The sequence below is a fragment of the Cetorhinus maximus genome, chromosome 36 (genome assembly GCF_964194155.1).
Source record: "Cetorhinus maximus chromosome 36, sCetMax3.hap1.1, whole genome shotgun sequence".
Classification (NCBI taxonomy): Eukaryota; Metazoa; Chordata; class Chondrichthyes; order Lamniformes; family Cetorhinidae; genus Cetorhinus; species Cetorhinus maximus.
The window spans coordinates 3,703,660-3,725,654 of NC_135914.1; the positions used below are offsets into that span (position 1 = coordinate 3,703,660).

General features: G+C 54.1%; 2 protein-coding genes and 1 long non-coding RNA gene across 11 annotated transcripts in view; 2 read left to right on the forward strand and 1 right to left on the reverse strand.

Moving 5' to 3' along the window:
• shc1 (SHC (Src homology 2 domain containing) transforming protein 1) overlaps nucleotides 1-14,501 on the forward strand; it is a 144,235-nt gene extending 129,734 nt beyond the window's left edge. For all 9 annotated transcript variants that reach the window (XM_078534042.1, XM_078534045.1, XM_078534041.1 and 6 more), the window contains 4 exons: nucleotides 2,051-2,129; nucleotides 7,966-8,136; nucleotides 10,789-11,054; nucleotides 13,762-14,501. In XM_078534042.1, the coding sequence (XP_078390168.1) occupies nucleotides 2,051-2,129; nucleotides 7,966-8,136; nucleotides 10,789-11,054; nucleotides 13,762-13,890 (645 nt within the window). In that variant the 3' untranslated portion in view covers nucleotides 13,891-14,501. The remainder of the gene's footprint in view (nucleotides 1-2,050; nucleotides 2,130-7,965; nucleotides 8,137-10,788; nucleotides 11,055-13,761) is intronic.
• LOC144672241 (uncharacterized) overlaps nucleotides 1-21,995 on the reverse strand; it is a 253,793-nt gene that overhangs the window by 197,575 nt on the left and 34,223 nt on the right. The gene's annotated exons all lie outside the window — the stretch shown is intronic.
• The window catches only part of LOC144672235 (AN1-type zinc finger protein 6-like), a 151,995-nt gene that overhangs the window by 113,377 nt on the left and 16,623 nt on the right, over nucleotides 1-21,995 (forward strand). The gene's annotated exons all lie outside the window — the stretch shown is intronic.

Consider the following 21,995-nt stretch of genomic DNA (forward strand, 5'->3'; position numbering starts at 1 on the left):
AGACTGACAAACCCCTGAGAGAAAGAAATATGGCCAAGGCTTTGCTAACGCCGGTACCAAATGTGGTGTTGGAAAGCGAAACCCACAACATTAAATTGGAGGCGACAGTCCGAGACAGGGGTTCGCAATGGGGGAAAGGCAACATTAGGGACTGACGCCATTAGAATCGAACTGGACAGAAGCTGACCATTTGGCCCACCACGTCTAATCGCATCTGCGGAGAGAACGACAGAGTTAACATTTCGAGTCCCTATGACTCTTCTTCAGAGCAGCTCCGAAGGAGGGTCACAGGGACACTCGAAACGTTAACTCTACCTTCCTCTCCACAGATGCTCTCAGACCTGCTGAGTTTTCCCAGCATTTTCTGGTTTTGTTTCAGATTTCCGGCACCCGCAGTATTTTGCTTTTATGTTCATTTGGCCCATCGTGTGGTTTGAAAGTGCTGTTGAATTAGTCTCTGCTCAATGCTAACCCCCCCACCCCCAACCAGGATGTTGATAGTGGGGGATTCAGTGATGGGAATGCCATTGAATGTCAAGGGGTGTTGAATGGATTCTCTCTTGTTGGAGATGGTCATTGCCCGGCGCTCGTGTGGCGCGAATGTTACTTGCCACTTGTCAGCCCAAGCCTGGATATTGTGCTGCAATTGGACATGGGACTGCTCTTCTCCAAGGAAAACAGCCCCCGATTCCCCAATCCGTCCACGGAACTGAACTTCCTCATCCCCGGAACCATATTTGTGAATCTTTCCACACAGCTCCCACCCCCCCACCTCCTTGTCTCTGAAGCCCTCCCACTGGCCATCCCACAACATGCTGAATGCATCAGCCACTTGAGTCTAAGCGGACGGCCGGCAATACCAGCTGAAAGTGTACGTTTTTTTTTTAATTCATTCGCGGGATGTGGGTGTCTCTGGGCTGGGCCCAGCATTTATTGCCCATCCCTAATTGCCCCCTTGAGAAGGTGGGTGGTGAGCTGCCTTCTTGAGCCGCTGCAGTCCCTGTGGTGTAGGTACACCCACCGTGCTGTCAGGGAGGGGGCTCCAGGATTTGGACCCAGCGACGGTGAAGGAACAGCCGATTATGTTTCCAAGTCAGGGATGGTGAGTTTGCAACTATTTTTCTGCAACTCACTCTGCCTGTACTTGGCAGCAGCTGGAGTTACTTTCCACTTGATGTAAACATTGCTGCTTCTGCCTCCGGGGGACTGACTTAATACTTCACGTCTGTCTTTGCGCTCCGGCGTTTTGGTGGAGAAACATAGCCGCTGTTCAGTTAGATTTTTGTTGCTTAAAGATGAGCTCATGTGGTGGGGAAGTGTTTTGCAGCCATTCCGAAGACAGGAACTCCAAGGATGGATCTGCTATAGGAAAGCTCCATAAAAAGGTGTAACTTGACTTAGCAATACATATAAAAAAATGTCTGGAAGTGCATTATGGCCTTTGGGTGTTATAGGCTTGTAACACTCTACCAGGTAGAAGGGGCAGCAGCACAAGGCGCAGGTAGAAATGCATTTTTTTTAACCCTCGGGCTGACTGAACACAGCCCAGGCCAACAGTCGACAGTGCACCAGGAGCTGCATTGGACCAGCGCTTCCCAGACCGGCGCAGCCCATTTGCAACCTGGAAGCAAAGGTGCTGGGAGCGGCTAACCCTGGCTTATGCTCCCAAGTGCTGCACTGTCGGGGATGGCCGTCTTTCACACGCCAAACTTCCCCGCCTTCGAAAGTTGGGTATAAATGATCCCACGGCCGCTGTTGGAAGAAGAGCAGGTGGGGGTGGGGAGTTCTCTCTGGTGTCCTGGGGCCCATATTTAAGACACCACTAAAAAAAAGAAGAAGCAACGCCAGATCGGTTTGCCATTGTTGTTATTAGTGGGATCTTGCTGTGCACAAAATGGCTGCCGCGTTTCCTACGATCCGAAGCGCTTCGTCGGACATGAGGCGCTTTTGGGTGTACTGAGGTGGGGAAAGAGGCTAGAGAAATGCACGCCTTTGTTAGGCCTTTGGTTTTTTGTTTTTTAAATGTTCCTTCGCCCTCTCTGTTGTGCAGCCCATAGGTCAAACGTCAGGGAACCTGTATGACATGCGGTCCTCGTCCGACTCTCCGAAGCAGCTGCCTGTGTTGCAAGGTACGGTGCGCTAAACCGGCGCGTGGGTTTTATTTTTAACGTTCGTTTGTTCACGGGGTGTATGGGTGTCGCTGGCTAGGCCAGCATTTATTGCCCTTACTTGGAGGGCGGTCAAGAGTCAAACCCGCCTTGCTGTGGGTCTGGAGTCACGTGTAGGGCCAGACCGGGTAAGGACGGCAGATTTCCCTTCCCTTAAAGGGGGCATTAGTGGGTCTGGAGTCATGTTTAGGCCAGACCGGGTAAGGATGGCAGATTTCCCTCCCCCTAAAGGGACGTTAGTGGGTCTGGAGTCACGTGTAGGGCCAGACCGGGTAAGGACGGCAGATTTCCCTTCCCTTAAAGGGGGCATTAGTGGGTCTGGAGTCATGTTTAGGCCAGACCGGGTAAGGATGGCAGATTTCCCTCCCCCTAAAGGGACGTTAGTGGGTCTGGAGTCACGTGTAGGGCCAGACCGGGTAAGGACGGCAGATTTCCCTTCCCTAGAGGGACGTTAGTGAACCAGATGGGTTTTTAACCACCATTGGGCAATGGCTGCGCAGTCATCGTCAGACTTTTATGGTTACTGAATTCAAATTTCACCAGCCGCCTGTGGTGGGATTCGAACCCAGGTCCCCAGAGCATTACCCTGGGTCTCTGGAACACCAGCCCAGTGACGGTACCTCTATGCCACTGCCGCCGCCTCCCCACCCCTTCCGGGAGAGTTTGCATAACTGCAGCCTCCACAGGGCCCCTCCCGGGAGACCCACACGCTCGCGTTGGCGGAGTTTTTTAAAAAAAAAATTAAACGTCCGTCCTTGCGTTGTGGACGTCGCTGGAAAGCCCGCTCTTTGTTGCCCATCCCTAATTTCCACCATGAGGAGGCGGCGATGAGCTGCCGCCTTGAACCGCTGTGCAGTCCCGTGTGGGGTTGGTGCACCTATGCTGCTTTCTTCCCCCTCCCCCACTGTAACGAACAGTTCGATACATCTGAGCGTCTCGCTAGGGCCATTTCAGAGAGGGGGCAGTTCAGAGTCAACCACGCGGCTGTGGGGTCTGGAGTCACATGTAGGCCAGACCGGGTAAGGACAACAGATTTCCCTTCCCTAAAGGGGGCATTAGTGAATGTTTTAAACGACAGTCATTTCAAGATGATTATTAAAAGAAACCAGCATTTCGTTGCGGGTTTATTTAATTAACGGAATTTCAGTACCCCTCCCACCGCTCACCAGCTGCCAGGGTGGGATTTGAATTCATTCCTCTGGAGCGTTAGATCAGGCCTCTGGGTTCCTCGTCCACTATGCGACCACACCCTGTCTGCTCGCTACGGAGGTTTGGGTGGATGTTTAACCTAATGGAAGAAGCATATGGAGCTCTCCGCGTGCTGTCCGGGGCTGGAGTGGCGGGGTGGGTGTGGAGGTGTCAGGCAATTGGCCATCCATCCAGTTGCCTCTGGCGGGATCTTGCTGTGCGCCGAGCGGCGTTCAGAAATGGCGTGTCGCTCCAGGCTAAAAGCTTGGTCCAGGGCGCAGCTTCATTTAATTCTGGCCGCAGTTGTCCGGAGCGGGCTCCCCAGGAATGAGTTTGCTGCTCCAGCCCCGTTTGGCCTCTGAGTTGCTCGGGACACCATCCCGGGAGTAGCGCTGAGTTTAAATGCCTCGTTGGTCCGTCTGTTGATGGTAGCAATTGGCGGGAGGAGTGTCCGCCGGGAGAACTAACCCTCCCCCGCTCCCCCACCCCTCCCCCACTCCCCCCCTCCAAGCAGTGCCGCGGGATCCGGAACGTCCGCCTGCACCCGCCGGAGCAGGGCCTCTCGGTTAAAGCTCTCTTCAGGGTAGGGCAGCAGTTCCGGCACTGCTGCACCTCCACGGCGCGGCACCGAAGCGTCCCCCTCCCCCCGCCCAACACAATGGCTTCGGGCCCCGGAGTGGGGCCTGAAAACCGCCGTCTCCTGACTGTGACCCGCGTGCGAGACCAACCAAATGAAGCGTGTGGACACACACCAAGGTTCGACTAATGGAAGACTTTGACCCTAGGACACACCGTCACCCCGCCCTGCAGTTTGGAAGAATGGGAGGTGATCCCATGGAGACGTGTAAAATTCTGAGAGGGTGTGACAGGGTCGATGGTGAATGGCTGTTCTTCCCCCTCCTCCGCCCCCGCCCCCAAGCCGGCTAGAGAGTCTAGGGCAGGCTTGCTCACGACGCTAATGAAAGGCTTAACATATGAGGAACGTTTGAGGACTCTGGGTCTATACTCAATGGAGTTTAGAAGGATGAGGGGGGTTCTGATTGAAACTTACAGAATACTGAAAGGCCTGGTTAGAGTGGACGTGGGAAAGATGTTTCCATTAGTAGGAGAGACCAGGACCCGAGGGCACAGCCTCACAGTGAAGGGAAGACCTTTTAGAACAGAGATGAGGAGAAACTTCTTTAGCCAGAGAGTGGTGAATCTATGGAATTCATTGCCACAGAAGGCTGTGGAGGCCAGGTCATTGAGTGTATTTAAGATCGAGATAGATGGGTTCTTGATTGGTAAGGGGATCAAAGGTTACGGGGAGAAGGCGGGAGAATGGGGTTGAGAAACTTATCAGCATGATTGAATGGTGGAGCAGACTCGATGGGCCGAATGGCCTAATTTCTGCTCCTATGGCTTATGGTCTTATAGAGCACGAGGGGGGGGGTGGTCACAGGCTCAGGATAAGGAGTCGGCCATTTTGGGCTGGGATGAGGAGGAGATGAGGTCGCCTCTTCAGCCCTGAAGAGTTGACAAACGGACTCGAAACGTTAACTCTGTCCTTCTCCCCACAGATGCTGTTAGGTCTGAGTTTTTCCAGCGTTTTCTGTTTTTGCTTGAGGAGGTATTTCTCCCCTCGGAAGGGCGGTGAATCTTTGGAATTCTCCACACCCAGAGAGCTGAGGGTGCTCTGTCGTTGAGATTCAAGACAAGACCTGAGATGGATAGATTACTGGGCACGAAGGGAATTGAGGGACATGGGGATAGTGTGGGGAAGTGAGGTTGAGGTGGAAGGGCAGCCACGATCTTATTGAAATGGCAGATCAGGCATGAAGGGCCGAATGGTCTCTTCCCCCACCCCCCTGCCTCCTTCACAACAACGGCTAACTTGTCCGTTCCCTCGGGCAGTTCAGGCAAAGCTTGTCCTGAGCCCTGTTCAAACCCAGGTGTAGCAGCATGTGCTGGCGCTGGCGAGACTGTGGGGGTAAGGTTGACGCAATATTCCTTTCCCTTTAACCAAATGCCGTTACGATAGTCGGTCAGTCGCCAGCCGACATTGTGAAAGTACGCTCCGTCCCTTGGGCCAGTGGGCCTGAGGTCAAAACGTTGCGGACACTGGACACGTGGAACGTGGCCAGAGAGTGCCAGAAACTCTCAGCAGGTCAGGCAGCTTCTGCGGAGGAGAGAAACAAGAGTCTCCGACCTGTCAACAGAGCTGGGAAAGGTTAGCGATGTGACAGATTTCAAACGCATGCAGAGGCAGAGAAATAGGGTGGTGGTGGGGGGGCGGAAGCAAGGCTCCTTCGACAGCGCCTTCCAAACCCACGCACCACCACCACCACCATGCGGAAGGACAAGGGCAGCAGACACAGGGGGAACACCACCGCCCGGAAGTTAAAAGCAAAAAACTACGGATGCTGGAAATCCAAAACATAAACAAAAATACCTGGAAAAACTCAGCAGGTCTGGCAGCATCTGCGGAGAGGAATACAGTTAACGTTTCGAGTCCTCATGATCCTTCAACAGAACTAAGTAAAAACAGAAGAGAGGTGAAATATAAGCTGGTTTAAGGGGGGGGTGGGGTGGGACAGGTAGAGCTGGATAGAGGGCCAGTGATAGGTGGAGATAACCAAAAGATGTCACAGACAAAAGGACAAAGAGGTGTTGAAGGTGGTGATATTATCTAAGGAATGTGCTCATTAAGGGTAGAAAGCAGGACGAGCAAGGTACAGATAGCCCTAGTGGGGGTGGGGTGAAGGGAAGGAATCGAAATGGGCTAAAAGGTAGAGATAAAACAATGGATGGAAATACATTTAAAAATAAGAAAGTAGGTGGGAAAAAAATCTATATAAATTATTGGGAAAAAAAGTGGGGGGGATCGGAAAGGGGGTGGGAATGGAGGAGAGAGTTCATGATCTAAAATTGTTGAACTCAATATTCAGTCTGGAAGGCTGTAAAGTGCCTAGTCGGAAGATGAGGTGCTGTTCCTCCAGTTTGCGTTGAGCTTCACTGGAACAATGCAGCAGGCCAAGGACGGACATGTGGGCATGAGAGCAGGGTGGAGTGTTGAAATGGCAAGCGACAGGGAGGTCTGGGTAATGCTTGCGGACAGACCGAAGGTGTTCTGCAAAGCAGTCACCCAGTCTGCGTTTGGCCTCTCTAATGTAGCGGAAACCGCATTGGGAGCAACGAATGCAGTAGACTAAATTGAGGGAAGTGCAAGTGAAATGCTGCTTCACTTGAAAGGAGTGTTTGGGCCCTTGGATGGTGAGGAGATGGGAAGTAAAGGGGCAGGTGTTGCACCTTCTGCGGTTGCATGGGAAGGTGCCGTGGGAGGGGGTTGAGGTGTAAGGGGTGATGGAGGAGTGGACCAGGGTGTCCCAGAGGGAACGATCCCTACGGAATGCCGCTGGGGGGGGGTGGGGGCGGGGGCGGGTGAAGGCAAGATGTGTTTGGTGGTGGCATCATGCTGGAGTTGGCGGAAATGGCGGAGGATGATCCTTTGAATGCGGAGGCTGGTGGGGTGATAAGTGAGGACAAGGGGGACCCTATCATGTTTCTGGGAGGGAGGAGAAGGCGTGAGGGCGGATGCGCGGGAGATGGGCCGCACACGGTTGAGGGCCCTGTCAACCACCGTGGGTGGAAAACCTCGGTTAAGGAAGAAGGAGGATATGTCAGAGGAACTGTTTTTGAAAGTGGCATCATCAGAACAGATGCGACGGAGGCGAAGGAACTTAGAGAATGGGATGGAGTCCTTACAGGAAGCGGGGTGTGAGGAGCTGTAGTCAAGGTAGCTGTGGGAGTCGGTAGGCTTGTAATGGATATTGGCGGACAGTCTATCACCAGAAATTGAGACAGAGAGGTCAAGGAAGGGAAGGGAAGTGTCAGAGATGGACCATGTGAAAATGATGGAGGGGTGGAAATTGGAAGCAAAATTAATAAATTTTTCCAGGTCCAGTTCCTCTCCGAGCCCCTCACCGTCCTGACTTGGAAATATATCGGCCGTTCCTTCACTGTCGCTGGGTCCAAATCCTGGAGCTCCCTCCCTAACAGCACGGTGGGTGTACCTCCCTGCAGCGGTTCAGGGAGGTGGCTCACTGCCACCTTCTCAAGGGGGCAATTAGGGATGGGCAACAAATGCTGGACTAGCCAGCGACACCCACATCCCGTGAATGAATAAAACAAAAAGCAGAGACATTGCTAGCTGTGCAAAAAATAATTGGTCGGGGAGTGGGGGCAGTGATTCCAACCTATTTACTTGGGTTTTCTGAGTTGAATTTAGAAATAGCCCCTATATTTAAATAGAGCCGTGGACATAGTGGAACTTGACTAGCCAAAACTTCTTTGAGGGTTTTAGTGTTTCAATGTACCCCATAGCCCAGTGTGTGGCCGCACTCCCAGACTTGACCCTTGCCAGTAGGATGTCTGATTGGGTGGTTTGGGGCGGGGGTGGGGGTGTTTGGGGCAATAGGGGGTGGGTTTTGGCGGGGGGGGGTTGGTGGGCGCGGTGTTTGGGGGTCGGGGGGGATGACAGCGAATGGAACCTCCGATTCAGACACTGACCCTGTGCCCCTGAACCTTTCCCTTCTCCTCCCTCCCCCTCCCCTTGACCCCGTCCGCCCAGGTGCCGCCCAGCAGAGGTTTGCTCAGCCCGGGTTACACGGCAACAAGGCCGGCAGTCGGTGCGACCTGTTTGACGACCCATCCTACGTGAACGTGCAGAACCTGGACAAGTCGAAGCCTCCCCCGGCAGGCCACACCAACGGCAGCGTTCAGAGAGACGTCTTTGATATGAGTGAGTGCCTTGTCTGCGGCGAGAGAGAGGGGAGACCTGAATCATCAGGAACCTTCTCCAGCACTGACCATACCTGCTTAACTATTTAAGTCAGGTCATGTTGTGAAAAGGGGGTTCGATCGGGCCGACGGAGAGACCAGAACCAGCGGTGGGCGGGGGGGCTGCCATTCAGTATAAGACAGTCATTGATACGTCCGATGGGGAATTCAGGAGAAACCCAGGGAGCGGGGAGAATGTGGGACTCGCTCCCATGGGGAGCGGGGGGAATGCGGGACTCGCTCCCACGGGGAGCGGGGAGAATGTGGGACTCGCTCCCACGGGGAGCGGGGAGAATGTGGGACTCGCTCCCACGGGGAGCGGGGAGAATGTGGGACTCGCTCCCACGGGGAGTGGGGAGAATGTGGGACTCGCTCCCACGGGGAGTGGGGAGAACGTGGGACTCACTCCCACGGGGAGTGGGGAGAATGTGGGACTCGCTCCCACGGGGAGCGGGGAGAATGTGGGACTCGCTCCCACGGGGAGCGGGGAGAATGTGGGACTCGCTCCCACGGGGAGCGGGGAGAATGTGGGACTCGCTCCCACGGGGAGCGGGGAGAATGTGGGACTCGCTCCCACGGGGAGTGGGGAGAACGTGGGACTCGCTCCCACGGGGAGTGGGGAGAATGTGGGACCCGCTCCCACGGGGAGCGGGGAGAATGTGGGACTCGCTCCCACGGGGAGCGGGGAGAATGTGGGACTCACTCCCACGGGGAGCGGGGAGAATGTGGGACTCGCTCCCACAGGGAGCGGCCGAGGCGAATCACGGGATGGGGTGGGGGGGGAAGCTGGATAAACACACGAGGGAGAAAGGGAATAGAAGGATATGTTGACGATGGATGGTGGTGGGGGGCGGGGGAGATGAAGAGGGGGCTGGGAGGAGGCTGGTGTGGAGCAGAAACACCAGCACGGAGCAGAGGGGTCGAGTGGCCTGCTTCCCGTGCTGGGTATTCTGTGCCTTTATAAGCTTGACCACCCGGACTGTCCCTGAAGATAATTTGAGGCCACGCTGTCACCTGAATTTTGGTCATGGGGAGGTGGGAGGCTGAAAGTTTCAGATATCCACAAGAACTGTGGGGAAAAAACAGCCCAACAAAGGTTTTACGCGACCAAAATATTTCTTCTGCCATAAAAGTGTCGCTGACAGCACACATGCTGTCTGCCTCGCCATCCAATTCCCTCAGAGCAAGTTTCTCTGGCCTTGTTAACTCCTGCACCCTTTGGTCCTCTACTTCACACACCTCACTGCTGGGAGAGGCTTCAGTTTCTTAACTTCATTTTCTGCACCCCTTTCGCATTCCCCCTGTCTCGCGCCCGCCCCCTGTTGCCCTATCCAAATCCTGAGGTGACTCCCCTTTACAAGCCTTCTCAAATCCCATCTTTATTTAGCCAGATGACCCACTAACCCCTGCGTTAAAAGGCGCTGCATCAATGCGAGTTGAGTGCAATGCATGGTTGAGTATCTGACCTGGTGATGCACCTGGAGAGCTATCACCCTGAAAAGGATCTCCATCCTTGTTTTGATTTATAGACATAGAATAGCTCCGCACAGAAGGAAGAGGCCATTTGACCCATCGAGTCTGTGCCATCTCTTTTGAAGTTCAATCCAGTTAGTCCTACGCCCACTGCTCTTTCCCCATGATCACTCCAATGTTTTCCCCCTTGGAGAAATCATCTCCAATCTGTGTCCCCCTCTGGTTACTGACCCTCCTGCCCAGTGGAAACAGTTTCTCCTTATTTACTCTGTCCAAACCCCCTTCCTGATTCTGAACGCCTCGATTCAATCTCCCCCTTAACCTTCTCCGCTCTGAGGAGAACAATCCCAGCTCCTCCAGCCCTCTCCACCTGAACTGAAGCCCCTCATCCCTGATCCCATTCCGGGTAAATCTCCCTCCGCACCCTCTCCAAGGCCCTTGACCTCCTCCCTAAAGTGCTCCGGCAGGCGGTGAAGTAACGTACTCCATAGTTTTAATCATAACTTGCTGATTCTTGTATACTCTGCCTCTCTTCCTAAAGCCCAGGATCCCAAAACTGCTTTCCTAACCTGTCCTGTCTTCAAAAAGGAATTGTGCACAAACACCCCTCAGTCTCTCTGTTCCCGCACCCCCTTTAAAACTGTACCACCTCACGGCTCTGGTTGTTGGGGCGAGAGGCCTACCCTGTGAAGAGAGACCGAGTAAGACTGGGCCTGTCCTCTGAGAGGGTTTGACGGGGTCGTGCTGAGAGGCCGCTTCCACCCCGTCTGCAACCCCGCGCCCACCCCAGTTAGAGAGCCAAGGACACGCTCTCGGGATAATGGGAGGGGTGGGGGGGGGCGGGGGGGGTGGGGGTCGGCCATTTTGGGCTGAGGTGAGGAGAAATGCCTTCACTCGGAGGGCGGTGAATCTTTGGAGTTGTCTACCCCAGAGGGTAGATTGATTCTAGGGCACTTAAGGGATAGGGCGGGAAAGTGGGGTTGAGAAGCGGAGTGGAGAAGATGGGCCATGATTGTATTGAGTGGGGGAGTCAGCTCGAGTGGCTGCCCACCCCGCTCCTGTTTCTCACGTCGTTTTATCCAGACTCTTGTGCCCCGCCCTAGCTGCCCGGTGAGTTTCTCGCCTTTTGTTTCGGCTCCAGAACCGTTCGAAGACGCCCTGAGGGCCCCACATCCCGCGCCCCCCACCAGCAGCCCCCCCAGCCACATCACCGCCTCCATGGAGGAGAAGCTGCGGCAGGAGATCTGGTACCACGGCAAGATGAATCGCAAGGAAGCGGAGAAGCTCCTGCTCTCCAACGGGGACTTCCTGGTGCGGGAGAGCACGACGACCCCCGGCCAGTACGTGCTGACCGGGCTGCAGAACGGCCAGCCCAAGCACCTCTTACTGGTCGACCCAGAGGGAGTGGTAAGTGCCTTTTACCGACAGTGCAGCGACGCGCGCGCGTCTGGGTCTCCCGCCCGCCTCACTGCTCCTCTAACCGCCGACTCCCGGCTGCATCTTCGTACTGGCACCCCGTTACCCGTAGGGGGGTTCCCCTTTTCTCCTCAGAGACCCTCCCCACGGTCAAGTTCGTGACACCGGATTCACAAGCGTACGGCTTCAACAGCGAGACGGGTTTCTTCTGATAATTCACGATTGCTTTACTGAATCACCCACAACCCCCCCGTAGTACAGAATCCCAAAATGTAAAACGACCCATCCCCAGCACCCGACACGAGTTCGACCACCACTCGGTTAAAACTTACAAAGATGCAGGCAAGAACACCACGTCCTGTCCTGGAACCTTAAGAGAGAAAACCCTCAGACCAATATCACCAAGCTATGGCTGAAACGGGTTACAAGGTACCGGCAAAAAAAACACCCATGTTTTCGCCCCAGACCTTCACGAAACCCTCAGACCAATATCACGACAATTTGCCCGAAACTTACAATCCCCAACACGGCTGGTCTGTCCACTGTTGACTGTAGGCCTGAGCCAAGGTGACCAAACTCAACCCTTCTTCCAATTGCAACCCAGATACTCAGATCTGCTTTTATAATAATATTTTATAATAATGCCCTTTTAGTTGATTCCACGCAAAGTCCACACAAGTGTCATCAGCTCCTGCTGATTGAAACACTACAGGCTTTTCCATGGAAGGTGTAACTCTTTCGAGTTATCAACAGTCACAGACAGTAACTCTTTCGAGTACATTCACAGTTCTTGGTTTCCGGGAGTGGGACATGAACCCACAACCTTCTGGTTCAAAGGCGAGGGTGCTATGAACTGAGCCACAGCTGACACCTCATGGAAGGTGTATCCAGACGAATATTATCAGCTCTCGTTATATGAGCAATCCCCCTGCTGTTTGAGGTGGCATGGTAACAGCACCTGGCTCCAAAGTTAATGAGGGTTTGAGTGACCTTATTCCAATACTATTGTCTGTGGTGGTTGAATAATCCCTTGAGTGTATCGTATTGATGATGTGTCCTTTGTGCCATTGTGTTGGGTAATCAGACTTCTGGATCGTATTAGTCAATGTCCAAGCCCTTCTAATGAGTCACTGTGTTTTCACTAAATGTCTGGATTAACCCCTTGCTGCCCAGCCCTGTATGGCTGACTGCAGCTCATCTTTTTGAAATTTATAGCTCCAATCCTGAGGTCAAAACGTGTCTGTGGGTTTGAAATTATGTCCCCATAAATTTCCCAGTTGGAGGGGATGTCGATCCTGGGCTTGCCACGATGAAGAGCCGGCCATCTGACCCTGGAAGGAGAGCCAGGCCAGAGCACGGGAACATAGGAACTGGAGGAGGCCATCCAACCTCCTGAAACTGTTCTGCAATTACATGAGATCATAAATGATCGATGGCCTCGTGTTAGGGTGATGTAGAGGGAGCTTTACTCTGTATCTAACCCCATACTGTACCTGTCCTGGGAGTGTTTGATGGGGACGGTGTAGAGGGAGCTTTACTCTGTATCTAACCCCGCACTGTACCTGTCCTGGGAGTGTTTGATGGGGACGGTGTAGAGGGAGCTTTACTCTGTATCTAACCCCGTACTGTACCTGTCCTGGGAGTGTTTGATGGGGACGGTGTAGAGGGAGCTTTACTCTGTATCTAACCCCGTGCTGTACCTGTCCTGGGACTGTTTGATGGGGACGGTGTAGAGGGAGCTTTACTCTGTATCTAACCCTGTGCTGTACCTGTCCTGGGAGTGTTTGATGGGGACAGTGTAGAGGGAGCTTTACTCTGTATCTAACCCCGTGCTGTACCTGTCCTGGGAGTGTTTGATGGGGACAGTGTAGAGGGAGCTTTACTCTGTATCTAACCCCATACTGTACCTGTCCTGGGAGTGTTTGATGGGGACGGTGTAGAGGGAGCTTTACTCTGTATCTAACCCCGTACTGTACCTGTCCTGGGAGTGTTTGATGGGGACGGTGTAGAGGGAGCTTTACTCTGTATCTAACCCCGTACTGTACCTGTCCTGGGAGTGTTTGATGGGGACGGTGTAGAGGGAGCTTTACTCTGTATCTAACCCCGCGCTGTACCTGTCCTGGGAGTGTTTGATGGGGACCGTGTAGAGGGAGCTTTACTCTGTATCTAACCCCGTGCTGTACCTGTCCTGGGAGTGTTTGATGGGGACGGTGTAGAGGGAGCTTTACTCTGTATCTAACCCCGTGCTGTACCTGTCCTGGGAGTGTTTGATGGGGACGGTGTAGAGGGAGCTTTACTCTGTATCTAACCCTGTGCTGTCCCTGTCCTGGGAGTGTTTGATGGGGACAGTGTAGAGGGAGCTTTACTCTGTATCTAACCCCGTGCTGTACCTGCCCTGGGAGTGTTTGATGGGGACAGTGTAGAGGGAGATTTACTCAGCTTCAGGCATACTAATCACAGTGCAGAAGAGGCCCATCGAGTCTGCACCGACACGTGAGAAACACCTGACCTACCTACCTAATCCCATTTACCAGCACTTGGCCCATAGCCTTGAATGTTTTGATGTGCCTAATAACCTAAGTATACAAGATGCAGAATTGCACGATTGAACTAACAGTGTTTATCATCAAAGTGTTCATAACTCCTCTCTCTCCTCTTGCTTATTGTTCCCTCTGTCCCCACACTTCACCCATTCCAGGTGAGGACAAAGGACCACAGGTTTGAGAGTGTGAGCCACCTGATCAGCTACCACATGGACAACCATCTGCCGATCATATCGGCTGGCAGTGAAGTGTGCCTGCAGCAGCCTGTGGAGAGGAGACTGTAGGCTCGAAGAGGAGAGGGGGGTCGACTGACCCTGGAACGAGACAACCAGCCACCAGAGGAGCTACAATCGGGTCACGGCGTGGATTCTACCAGACTGAAACGCTGCTACTTTTTCTTTCTCCTGAAAGAGCTTTCCTCCGAGGGTGACCAGGACAATCGCTGGATCTTGTGATCATCTTCCCGGCACTTTGACAGCAACTCGAGGGTTGTCTTCACATCCTTGGCATCACAAATCAGTTGTTCACCCGGATTCCTGTCGCACTTATCAACCTGGATCGCACTATCCTGAAGGCCAAACACCCGGGAGCTTCCCCCTTGAACTTTGTACCATTGACAGTGGCGTTGGCTGTGATGTTTTACCTTATTGTATCCATTTCTCTTCCTCCCTCTCTCTCTTCCCTTTTTTTCTTTTTTTCCCCCTCTCTCTATCTTTCATTCTTTCTCTCCCTTTCTCTCGTGTTCTCCTCTTGTGTTCTGTCTCCCTCGTTCTTGTTCACATTCTCTCTTTCTTTCTCACTCCCTTTCTCCCTCTCCCGCTCCCTTTCTCCCTCTCCCGCTCCCTTTCTCCCTCTCTCCTGCTCCCTTTCTCCCTCTCTCCCGCTCCCTTTCTCCCTCTCTCCCGCTCCCTTTCTCCCTCTCTCCCGCTCCCTTTCTCCCTCTCTCCCACTCCCTTTCTCCCTCTCTCCCGCTCCCTTTCTCCCTCTCTCCCGCTCCCTTTCTCCCTCTCTCCCGCTCCCTTTCTCCCGCTCCCTTTCTCCCTCTCTCCCGCTCCCTTTCTCCCTCTCTCCCGCTCCCTTTCTCCCTCTCTCCCGCTCCCTTTCTCCCTCTCTCCCGCTCCCTTTCTCCCTCTCTCCCGCTCCCTTTCTCCCTCTCTCCCGCTCTCTTTCTCCCTCTCTCCCGCTCCCTTTCTCTCTCCCTCTCTCTCCCTCTCTCCCGCTCCCTTTCTCTCTCCCTCTCTCCCGCTCCCTTTCTCTCTCCCTCTCTCCCGCTCCCTTTCTCTCTCCCTCTCTCCCGCTCCCTTTCTCTCTCCCTCTCCTGCTCTCTTTCTCTCTCTTCTGCTCCCCTTCTCTCTCGCGCTCTCTCTCACCTCTGTGAGACAATTCAATCAGACAATTCCCCCGGGTGCAGGTATAGTTGGGCTCGCTCCTCAGGAGCCAAGGCAGCAAAGGAAGGCGCAAGGTTTGCCTGCCTGCCCGCTGCAGCTCCAGGCAGCCCCGCTTGTGAGTGGGGACGGGACTGAGAGCCCGAGGGCCGGGATCAAGGTAACTTTCCCGCTTAAAACTCCCAGCCTTGCAGGCGAGGGGGTTCCCAGCTTGGACCCGCGTCCTGCGCTGCAGCTGAGCTCAGCGCCCCTGAGATAAGGAGGGGGGAACGCCCCCGGGGACAAGGGTCCCGACCGCCATCCAATATCTCCCTTACCGTAGAGGACAGCAGGAACGGTGCCGTGCGGCGAGGTCTGTCATAGTTGAATAGCCCCAGGACCAGGGGGGAGTCGGGCCAGAACAACTAAGCTGAGGTTTTGGGATTGGGTTGGGGCTGGGGTGGGGGAGCGGGTGTTGGTGGAGGGAGAGTGTGAGTGAGTGAGTGATGATGGGCAAGCTGTACCCTCTCTCCCCCTCCCCCCCACCCGTAGCAAGCAGCTGAGGCTTCCGTTCCCCTTCCCCACACCTCTTTGCTTTTATGGTTCAGCTGTGACGCGGCCCAGGCCGCCAGAGAATAATTTTAGCCGCCCTCCCCGTTTTGCTAAGTTTAGCTGCAGGTCACATCTTGAGGGGGAGATGCGGGTTGTGTCTCTCTGAGGGCAGTGCCTCCTCCTTCACTGTCGGACTGTTCGGCTGTAGTGAGGCGACTTGGTCAGCGGTGGGGGTGGGGTGGGGGGTGGCGGACAGCAGAGAGCTCGGCCACCCAGTCAGGGTGCAGCCTCGACCCCGGGCGAGCTGGCGCTGGGCCAGGACCATTCGGAGCCCGACCCATCGCCGGGTGCTGGACCCTACCCTGCGGCCCATGCCCACTGCCCGCCGGAGGGCAGAATTGCCCGGCGACCCTTGACCCCCTGCTGCACTTGGCGTGGGTGCTGTCAAGCCACCACCAGCAGGCTGGGCCTGGGCCTGGGCCTGACCATCTCAAGTGTCCCCTCCACGTGCTCCCTCAGCTGTGTGAGGCGGCAGGGGGGAGGGGCAGGGGGGGTGGGTGTAGCAAACGACGCTGGTTTCTGCCCGGACCCCCTTTGGAGCTGGGCCCCCAAAGGTAAGCGAGCGAATTAACATTAAGTCCATTAAAAACAGGAGAGAATATAAACACCCAGCAGGTCGGGCAGCGCCCACAGAGAGAGAGAGAGAGAGAGAGAGGAGCGGGGACGATGTCTGGGGCCAGTGACCTTTCATCGGGGCTGGGTGGGTAAGGTTAAGAGACGGAGCAGGTTTTGAGAGCAAATGCAGAGGCGTCGAAATGGGGGTGGGGGGAACAAACGGGGAAGGTCTGTGATCGAGCGGGGGGTGGGAGAGAGCAACGAACTCAAGGGTTCGCGGTGGAAGGTGAAAGGAGGTAGTAATGGGTGAAGAAACAAAAGATGGGGGTAGAAGAGGTGTGAATGGCAAACATCAGAATTGGTGCGAGCCCTGTCTGATAAAGCGGGGTGGGGTGGGGGGGCGCAGAGACTCGGACCTGATCGGTATTAATCCGTATCCCATACCTGGCTGGCACTGTTACCCGTTTTGCCTACCGTGTGCCATGATGCTGGTGGTGGTGGTCTGTACCATGCAGGGTGCTGTCAAAATGGAGTAAGCTGTTTGCCATTCCAGTAGTGGAGTGAGGGATGGGTGGGAAGTGGGGGGTGTGGATACGGCTTTCTTGCTTATTTCACACCGAGCGAAGATCGCAGGATCAAATCCCTGCTTCTGATCAGGACCCTCCCCCCACCCTGGGTTCAAGAAGTTGTTGGTGGGGGGTGTTGGGCGGGAGGGTCGTGAAAAACCAGCCAGTAGCTCCCCCCGTCTCCCTCCCCCCCACCCCCCCAATCAGCATTCTAATAAAGCTTGCGCTGTGTCTGGGGCATTGGGTAGGGTGAGGATTGAGCCCCGCTCCGATGCCTACTCTAGCCGAATAGGCCCTTTCTCTGCAAGCTGGCGCAGGAGGGGTGGTCAGTTGCGGGTGCGAGGGAGGGAAGGCCCTGCGGGAATGTATCCCACTGTCGGTCAGGAGGAGGAAGTTTTGGGGTGGCTGGGGGGGGTGGCGGTGCAGGCTGCAGTCGGTGTTGAAAGGAGCAGGATCAGGGCACTCCGCTGGTGACGATGGGCGAGGGGTGGGTGGATCTGACGGAACGCCCTGAGCAAGAGACGTGGCCTAAACCCTGGGAGTGCAGGGGAAGGCAGTCAGCCTTTGGGTCAGTCGGCTGCCGTCCTCCACGGGTTTGGAATGCTTTCGGTCCACCTCCCGAAACGTTTGTACAGCCTCAGAGGACTGGCCACCTCCCAGTAGGCTGACACGGTGTACTGAATGAGAGGGAAGCCTTAACCATGTAGCATACAGGGTCTGCGGAGTACGATTTGTCACCTCATAAAACTGTGCGTTTATAAAAAAAAAAGAAGCATTTTTTACGTGGAGCTCACCCTTGCAAATAGCTTTTTAGGCCCGGTGCAAATTCAGCCTCGACCTTCCCTTCTCCACTCTCTCCCCACCCTCCGACTCCATCCCTCGCCCACTCTGGTCTCGCCCTCTCCCTCACATTCTCCGAGACGTACGGTTGTGTATTTCGGAGACGTCTGTCATATATGTGCTGCTACGGCGGGTGGGGGGTTCCAGTGTTGGAGCGCACGTGAATTCTCGATCGGAGTTGCTACCACGGCAGTGGTCAGCGATGGACTTGTGCCAGTCCTTCGCCCAGGGGGTTACTTAGGAATTGGGAGCGCAGGAGGAGGCCCTTCAGCCCCTCAAACCTGCCCCGCCGTTCAAAACGCTCACGGCTGACCATCTACCTCAACTCCACCTACCTACCCTACCCCTCGAATCCAAAAAACCTCTCCCGTCTCTCGACTTGAATCTCCTCGGCCACAGCTGTCCGGGGTAGAGAATTCCATAGATTCGCCGCCCTCCGAGGGAAGGAGTTTCTCCTCATCCCAGTCCAAAATGGTCGACCCCTTAGCCTGAGGCTCTGACCCTCCACTCCACACCCCCCAACCCCGTGTTGGAAACTCTCCAGTCAGGTCAGGGGGCGGAAACTGCTTCTCATCATCGACCCTGTCAAACCCCTTAATAATTTGGTACGTTTCAGCAACATTGCCCCTTGTTTTTGTAAACCCTGTCCGGATTCTCTGTCCAGACACAGCCCAGGCTTGGCTATGACTTTGAGTTTTATTTTATCAGTTTAAAAAAAAACTTGGTGTGATCATGTCACACACCCTGAAAACCCCAGCGAGAGTGGTGATAATTCATTCACAGGTAACCAAAGGCCTAAGGTGGGATCCTTGCGTTCTTGTTTGGAACTGCTATGTCCTCGCTTCAGGGCATCCTAGCGACATGGAGTTTATTGCACAGTGCAGTGCAGTCCACTCCTTAGCAGGAATCTACCCCACCACTTCTGCCCCCCCAGAATATATGGTGCTAAGGTTAATGCATTTCCTTCTTGAAGAAGAAGTACCGGTTCCATTCCCCCAGCCCAGCGTCCACCCCCGAAGACTTTTGGTCGATCGTGAATGCCAGACTGAGGTTGAGTAGGTAGAAAGTTGCACTGTGGGGAAACGCTCACAGTGAGGATCAGTGATGTAATCGAGCAGGGAAATGAGCAGACAGTAAGCGAACTCCGCCTAACCTGCTTCACTCTGTGTCTAACCCCCGTGCTGTACCTGTCCTGGGAGTGTTTGATGGGGACAGTGTAGAGGGAGCTTCACTCTGTGTCTAACCCCGTGCTGTACCTGTCCTGGGAGTGTTTGATGGGGACAGTGTAGAGGGAGCTTTACCTTGTATCTAACCCCGTGCTGTACCTGTCCTGGGAGTGTTTGATGGGGACGGTGTAGAGGGAGCTTTACTCTGTATCTAACCCCGTGCTGTACCTGTCCTGGGAGTGTTTGATGGGGACAGTGTAGAGGGAGCTTCACTCTGTGTCTAACCCCGTGCTGTACCTGTCCTGGGAGTGTTTGATGGGGACAGTGTAGAGGGAGCTTTACCCTGTATCTAACCCCGTGCTGTACCTGTCCTGGGAGTGTTTGATGGGGACGGTGTAGAGGGAGCTTTACTCTGTATCTAACCCCGTGCTGTACCTGTTGTGGGAGTGTTTGATGGGGATAGTGTAGAGGGAGCTTTACTCTGTATCTAACCCCGTGCTGTACCTGTCCTGGGAGTGTTTGATGGGGACAGTGTAGAGGGAGCTTTACTCTGTATCTAACCCCGTGCTGTACCTGTCCTGGGAGTGTTTGATGGGGACTGTGTAAAAGGAGCTTTACTGTGGAATTAGACAGTGAAAAGGCGGGGGAGTGGGACTAGGTTGGTCGCTCTTGCAGGGAGCCAGCAGGGACATGATGGGCCAAATGGCCTCCTCCTGCGCTGTAACCATTCTAGGATTCCAGATCGTCACAACTCTCGGCCCAATGAATTTCCCCCTTTTCCCTCTGATTTTTTTTTTAATCCATGTCCTTATTGTATATCCCAAGTGGCCCCCACCTTGCCCTCCTGTGAGTTGTATTTCATTGCCAACGCCTATATCCAGATTCAGTCATTTTAAAAATTAATTCCCAGGATGTGGGTGTCACCGGCTGGGCCCAGCATTTATTGCCCATCCCTAATTGCCCCTTGAGAAGGTGTTGGTGAGTTGCCTTCTTGAGCCGCTGCAGTCCCTGTGCTGTAGGTACACCCACAGTGCTGTTAGGGAGGGAGTTCCAGGATTTTGAACCAGCGACAGTGAAGGAACGGCCGATATATTTCCAAGTCGGGACGGTGAGTGGCTCAGAGGGGAACTTGCAGGTGGTGGTGTTCCCCATGTGTCTGCTGCCCTTGTCCTTCTGGGTGGTAGCGGTCGTGGGTTTGGAAGGTGCTGTCTAAGGAGCCTTGGCGAGTTCCCGCCGTGCATCTTGTAGGTGGTACACAGACGGAGGGATGGCGAGGGATTTGGGGGGGAAACGCAGGACGGGTTGGGTCAGTACGTGCGTCCTGAAGTTTTCCCGCTGACGAAAGATCGAGAAGAATAACATATCAGGGAACGGAGGCCGGGTACGAGGAGGGGGACGTGAACCGTTTAGTATTTTTAAAAACATTCTGTTTCTGAAAAACAAACCTCAAAACGCTTCTGGACTGGACGCCGGGTAGGTGCAACCCCAATCTGGGAGAAGCAGTTCAGCCTACCCCTTGCAGGGAACGCCGACATCCTCTCCTGTCCTCTACCCTCCCCTGGGTCGGGTGAAAGTGGGGGTTGGGAGGAGGGGGGGGGTAAATTCAGCGTAACGAAGGGAGATGCCAAGTGACGCAGATCTGACAGAAATGAAAGATCCTTCCAGCGTTTTGCTTCCTCTCGCGCGCAACTGATTAAAAGCACAACGCTGAGCTGAGTGGGGCTCCCACACCGACGGCCGAGATTATTCAAATCGTGTGTTTAAAAGTAATGTGCCTTTGGCCTTCTTGTGGCCTAAATGTTTATGCAAGATCTTTCATTGATCGTTTGTCTAAGTATTCATGTATTTTCCTCCCCCCTCCCCCCTCTATCCTGTATCTGCATGTACATTATTATGTATTCTGAAGCCAAAGTGTGATTATCATATATTACCCCACCCCCAGAACACACATCATTTTATGGACTCTTGATGGACTCTTATCCAGAGATGAATTGTACACAGGAATTGTTGCATTTTTTTTTTTAAAACCAATATTTTATCGGGGCTTTTCTCTGTGCTTTCCTTCTTTTGTTCATCCCCCTCGATCCTGGAGCAGAAAGGGTTAAACTACCACCGCAGGTCGGATAAAACCTGCTTTGCGTTCCTTTGATCCAGGGGTGATCTCGTCGAGGGGGTTTAAGATGATTAAAGGATTCGACCGGGTCACCAGAGAGAAACTATTTCCTCTTGTGGGTTGGGGGGGGTGGGGAGTCCAGAACGAGGGGGCAGGACCTTTAAAATGAGAGCCAAGGCCGTTCAGAGGTGACGTCTTCACACATGTGAACTTGTTTTAGACGCTAGTTAGGCCTCATCTGGAGCACTGCGTCCAGTTCTGGTGGGCGCCATACCTGAGGAAGGATGTGAAGGCACTGGAGAGAGTACGGAGCAGATTCACAAGAACGATTCCCGGGATGAAGAACTGTAGCTATGAGGATAGATTGGAGAGGCTGGGGCTGTTTTCCCTGGAGAAGAGGAGGCTGAGAGGAGACTTGATAGAGGGATTCAAGATCCTGAGGGGTGTGGACAGGGTAAATAGTGAGAAACTGTTCCCACTCAAGAACTAGAGGGCACAGATTCAAAATAATTGGCAAAAGGAGTAAATGTGATGTGAGGAAAAAGAGTTTTCACCCAGACACTGGAACAAACTTCCTGAAAGGGTAGTGGAAGCCGGTTCGATCAAGGTATTCAAAAGGGAATTGGATTGCTACCTGAAGAGAGAGAATGTGAAAGGTTACAGGGATAAGGCAGGGAAAGTGGACGAGGCAGAACGCTCTTTCAGAGAGCCAGTGCAGACTCGATGGGCTGAATGGCCTCCATCTCCACTGTAAAGATACTATGATAAAAAAAAAGGGAGTAGAAATCGGCAACTCCCTCTCTCCATCCCACCCACTACCCCCTACTCCCCAAAAGGTTAATTGGAGCTTTCAGGCTGGAGACTGATGGTTAGTCTTTTCTTGGGCGAGGGGATGCGGAGTGACGGTGGGTAAATGGAGCCAAGGTGCAGATCACCCATGCTCTGGTTGGACGCTGGAGCAGGCTCAAGGGGCTGAATGGCCTCCTGTCTCTCAGGTGACCTGGACTCGAGATATGGAGAGGGTTTTCGACTTAAGTTCTTCTTGAGAGAAGCGTTTAGTGTGTGATGGGCAGGGGTGAGGCTTATGGGTCTGACTTCTGACATTTGTGTTCCACACCAGGCTTATGGAGCAGTCTGATCTCCCTGCCCCTTGTATGAATTGATTGTGGGGCA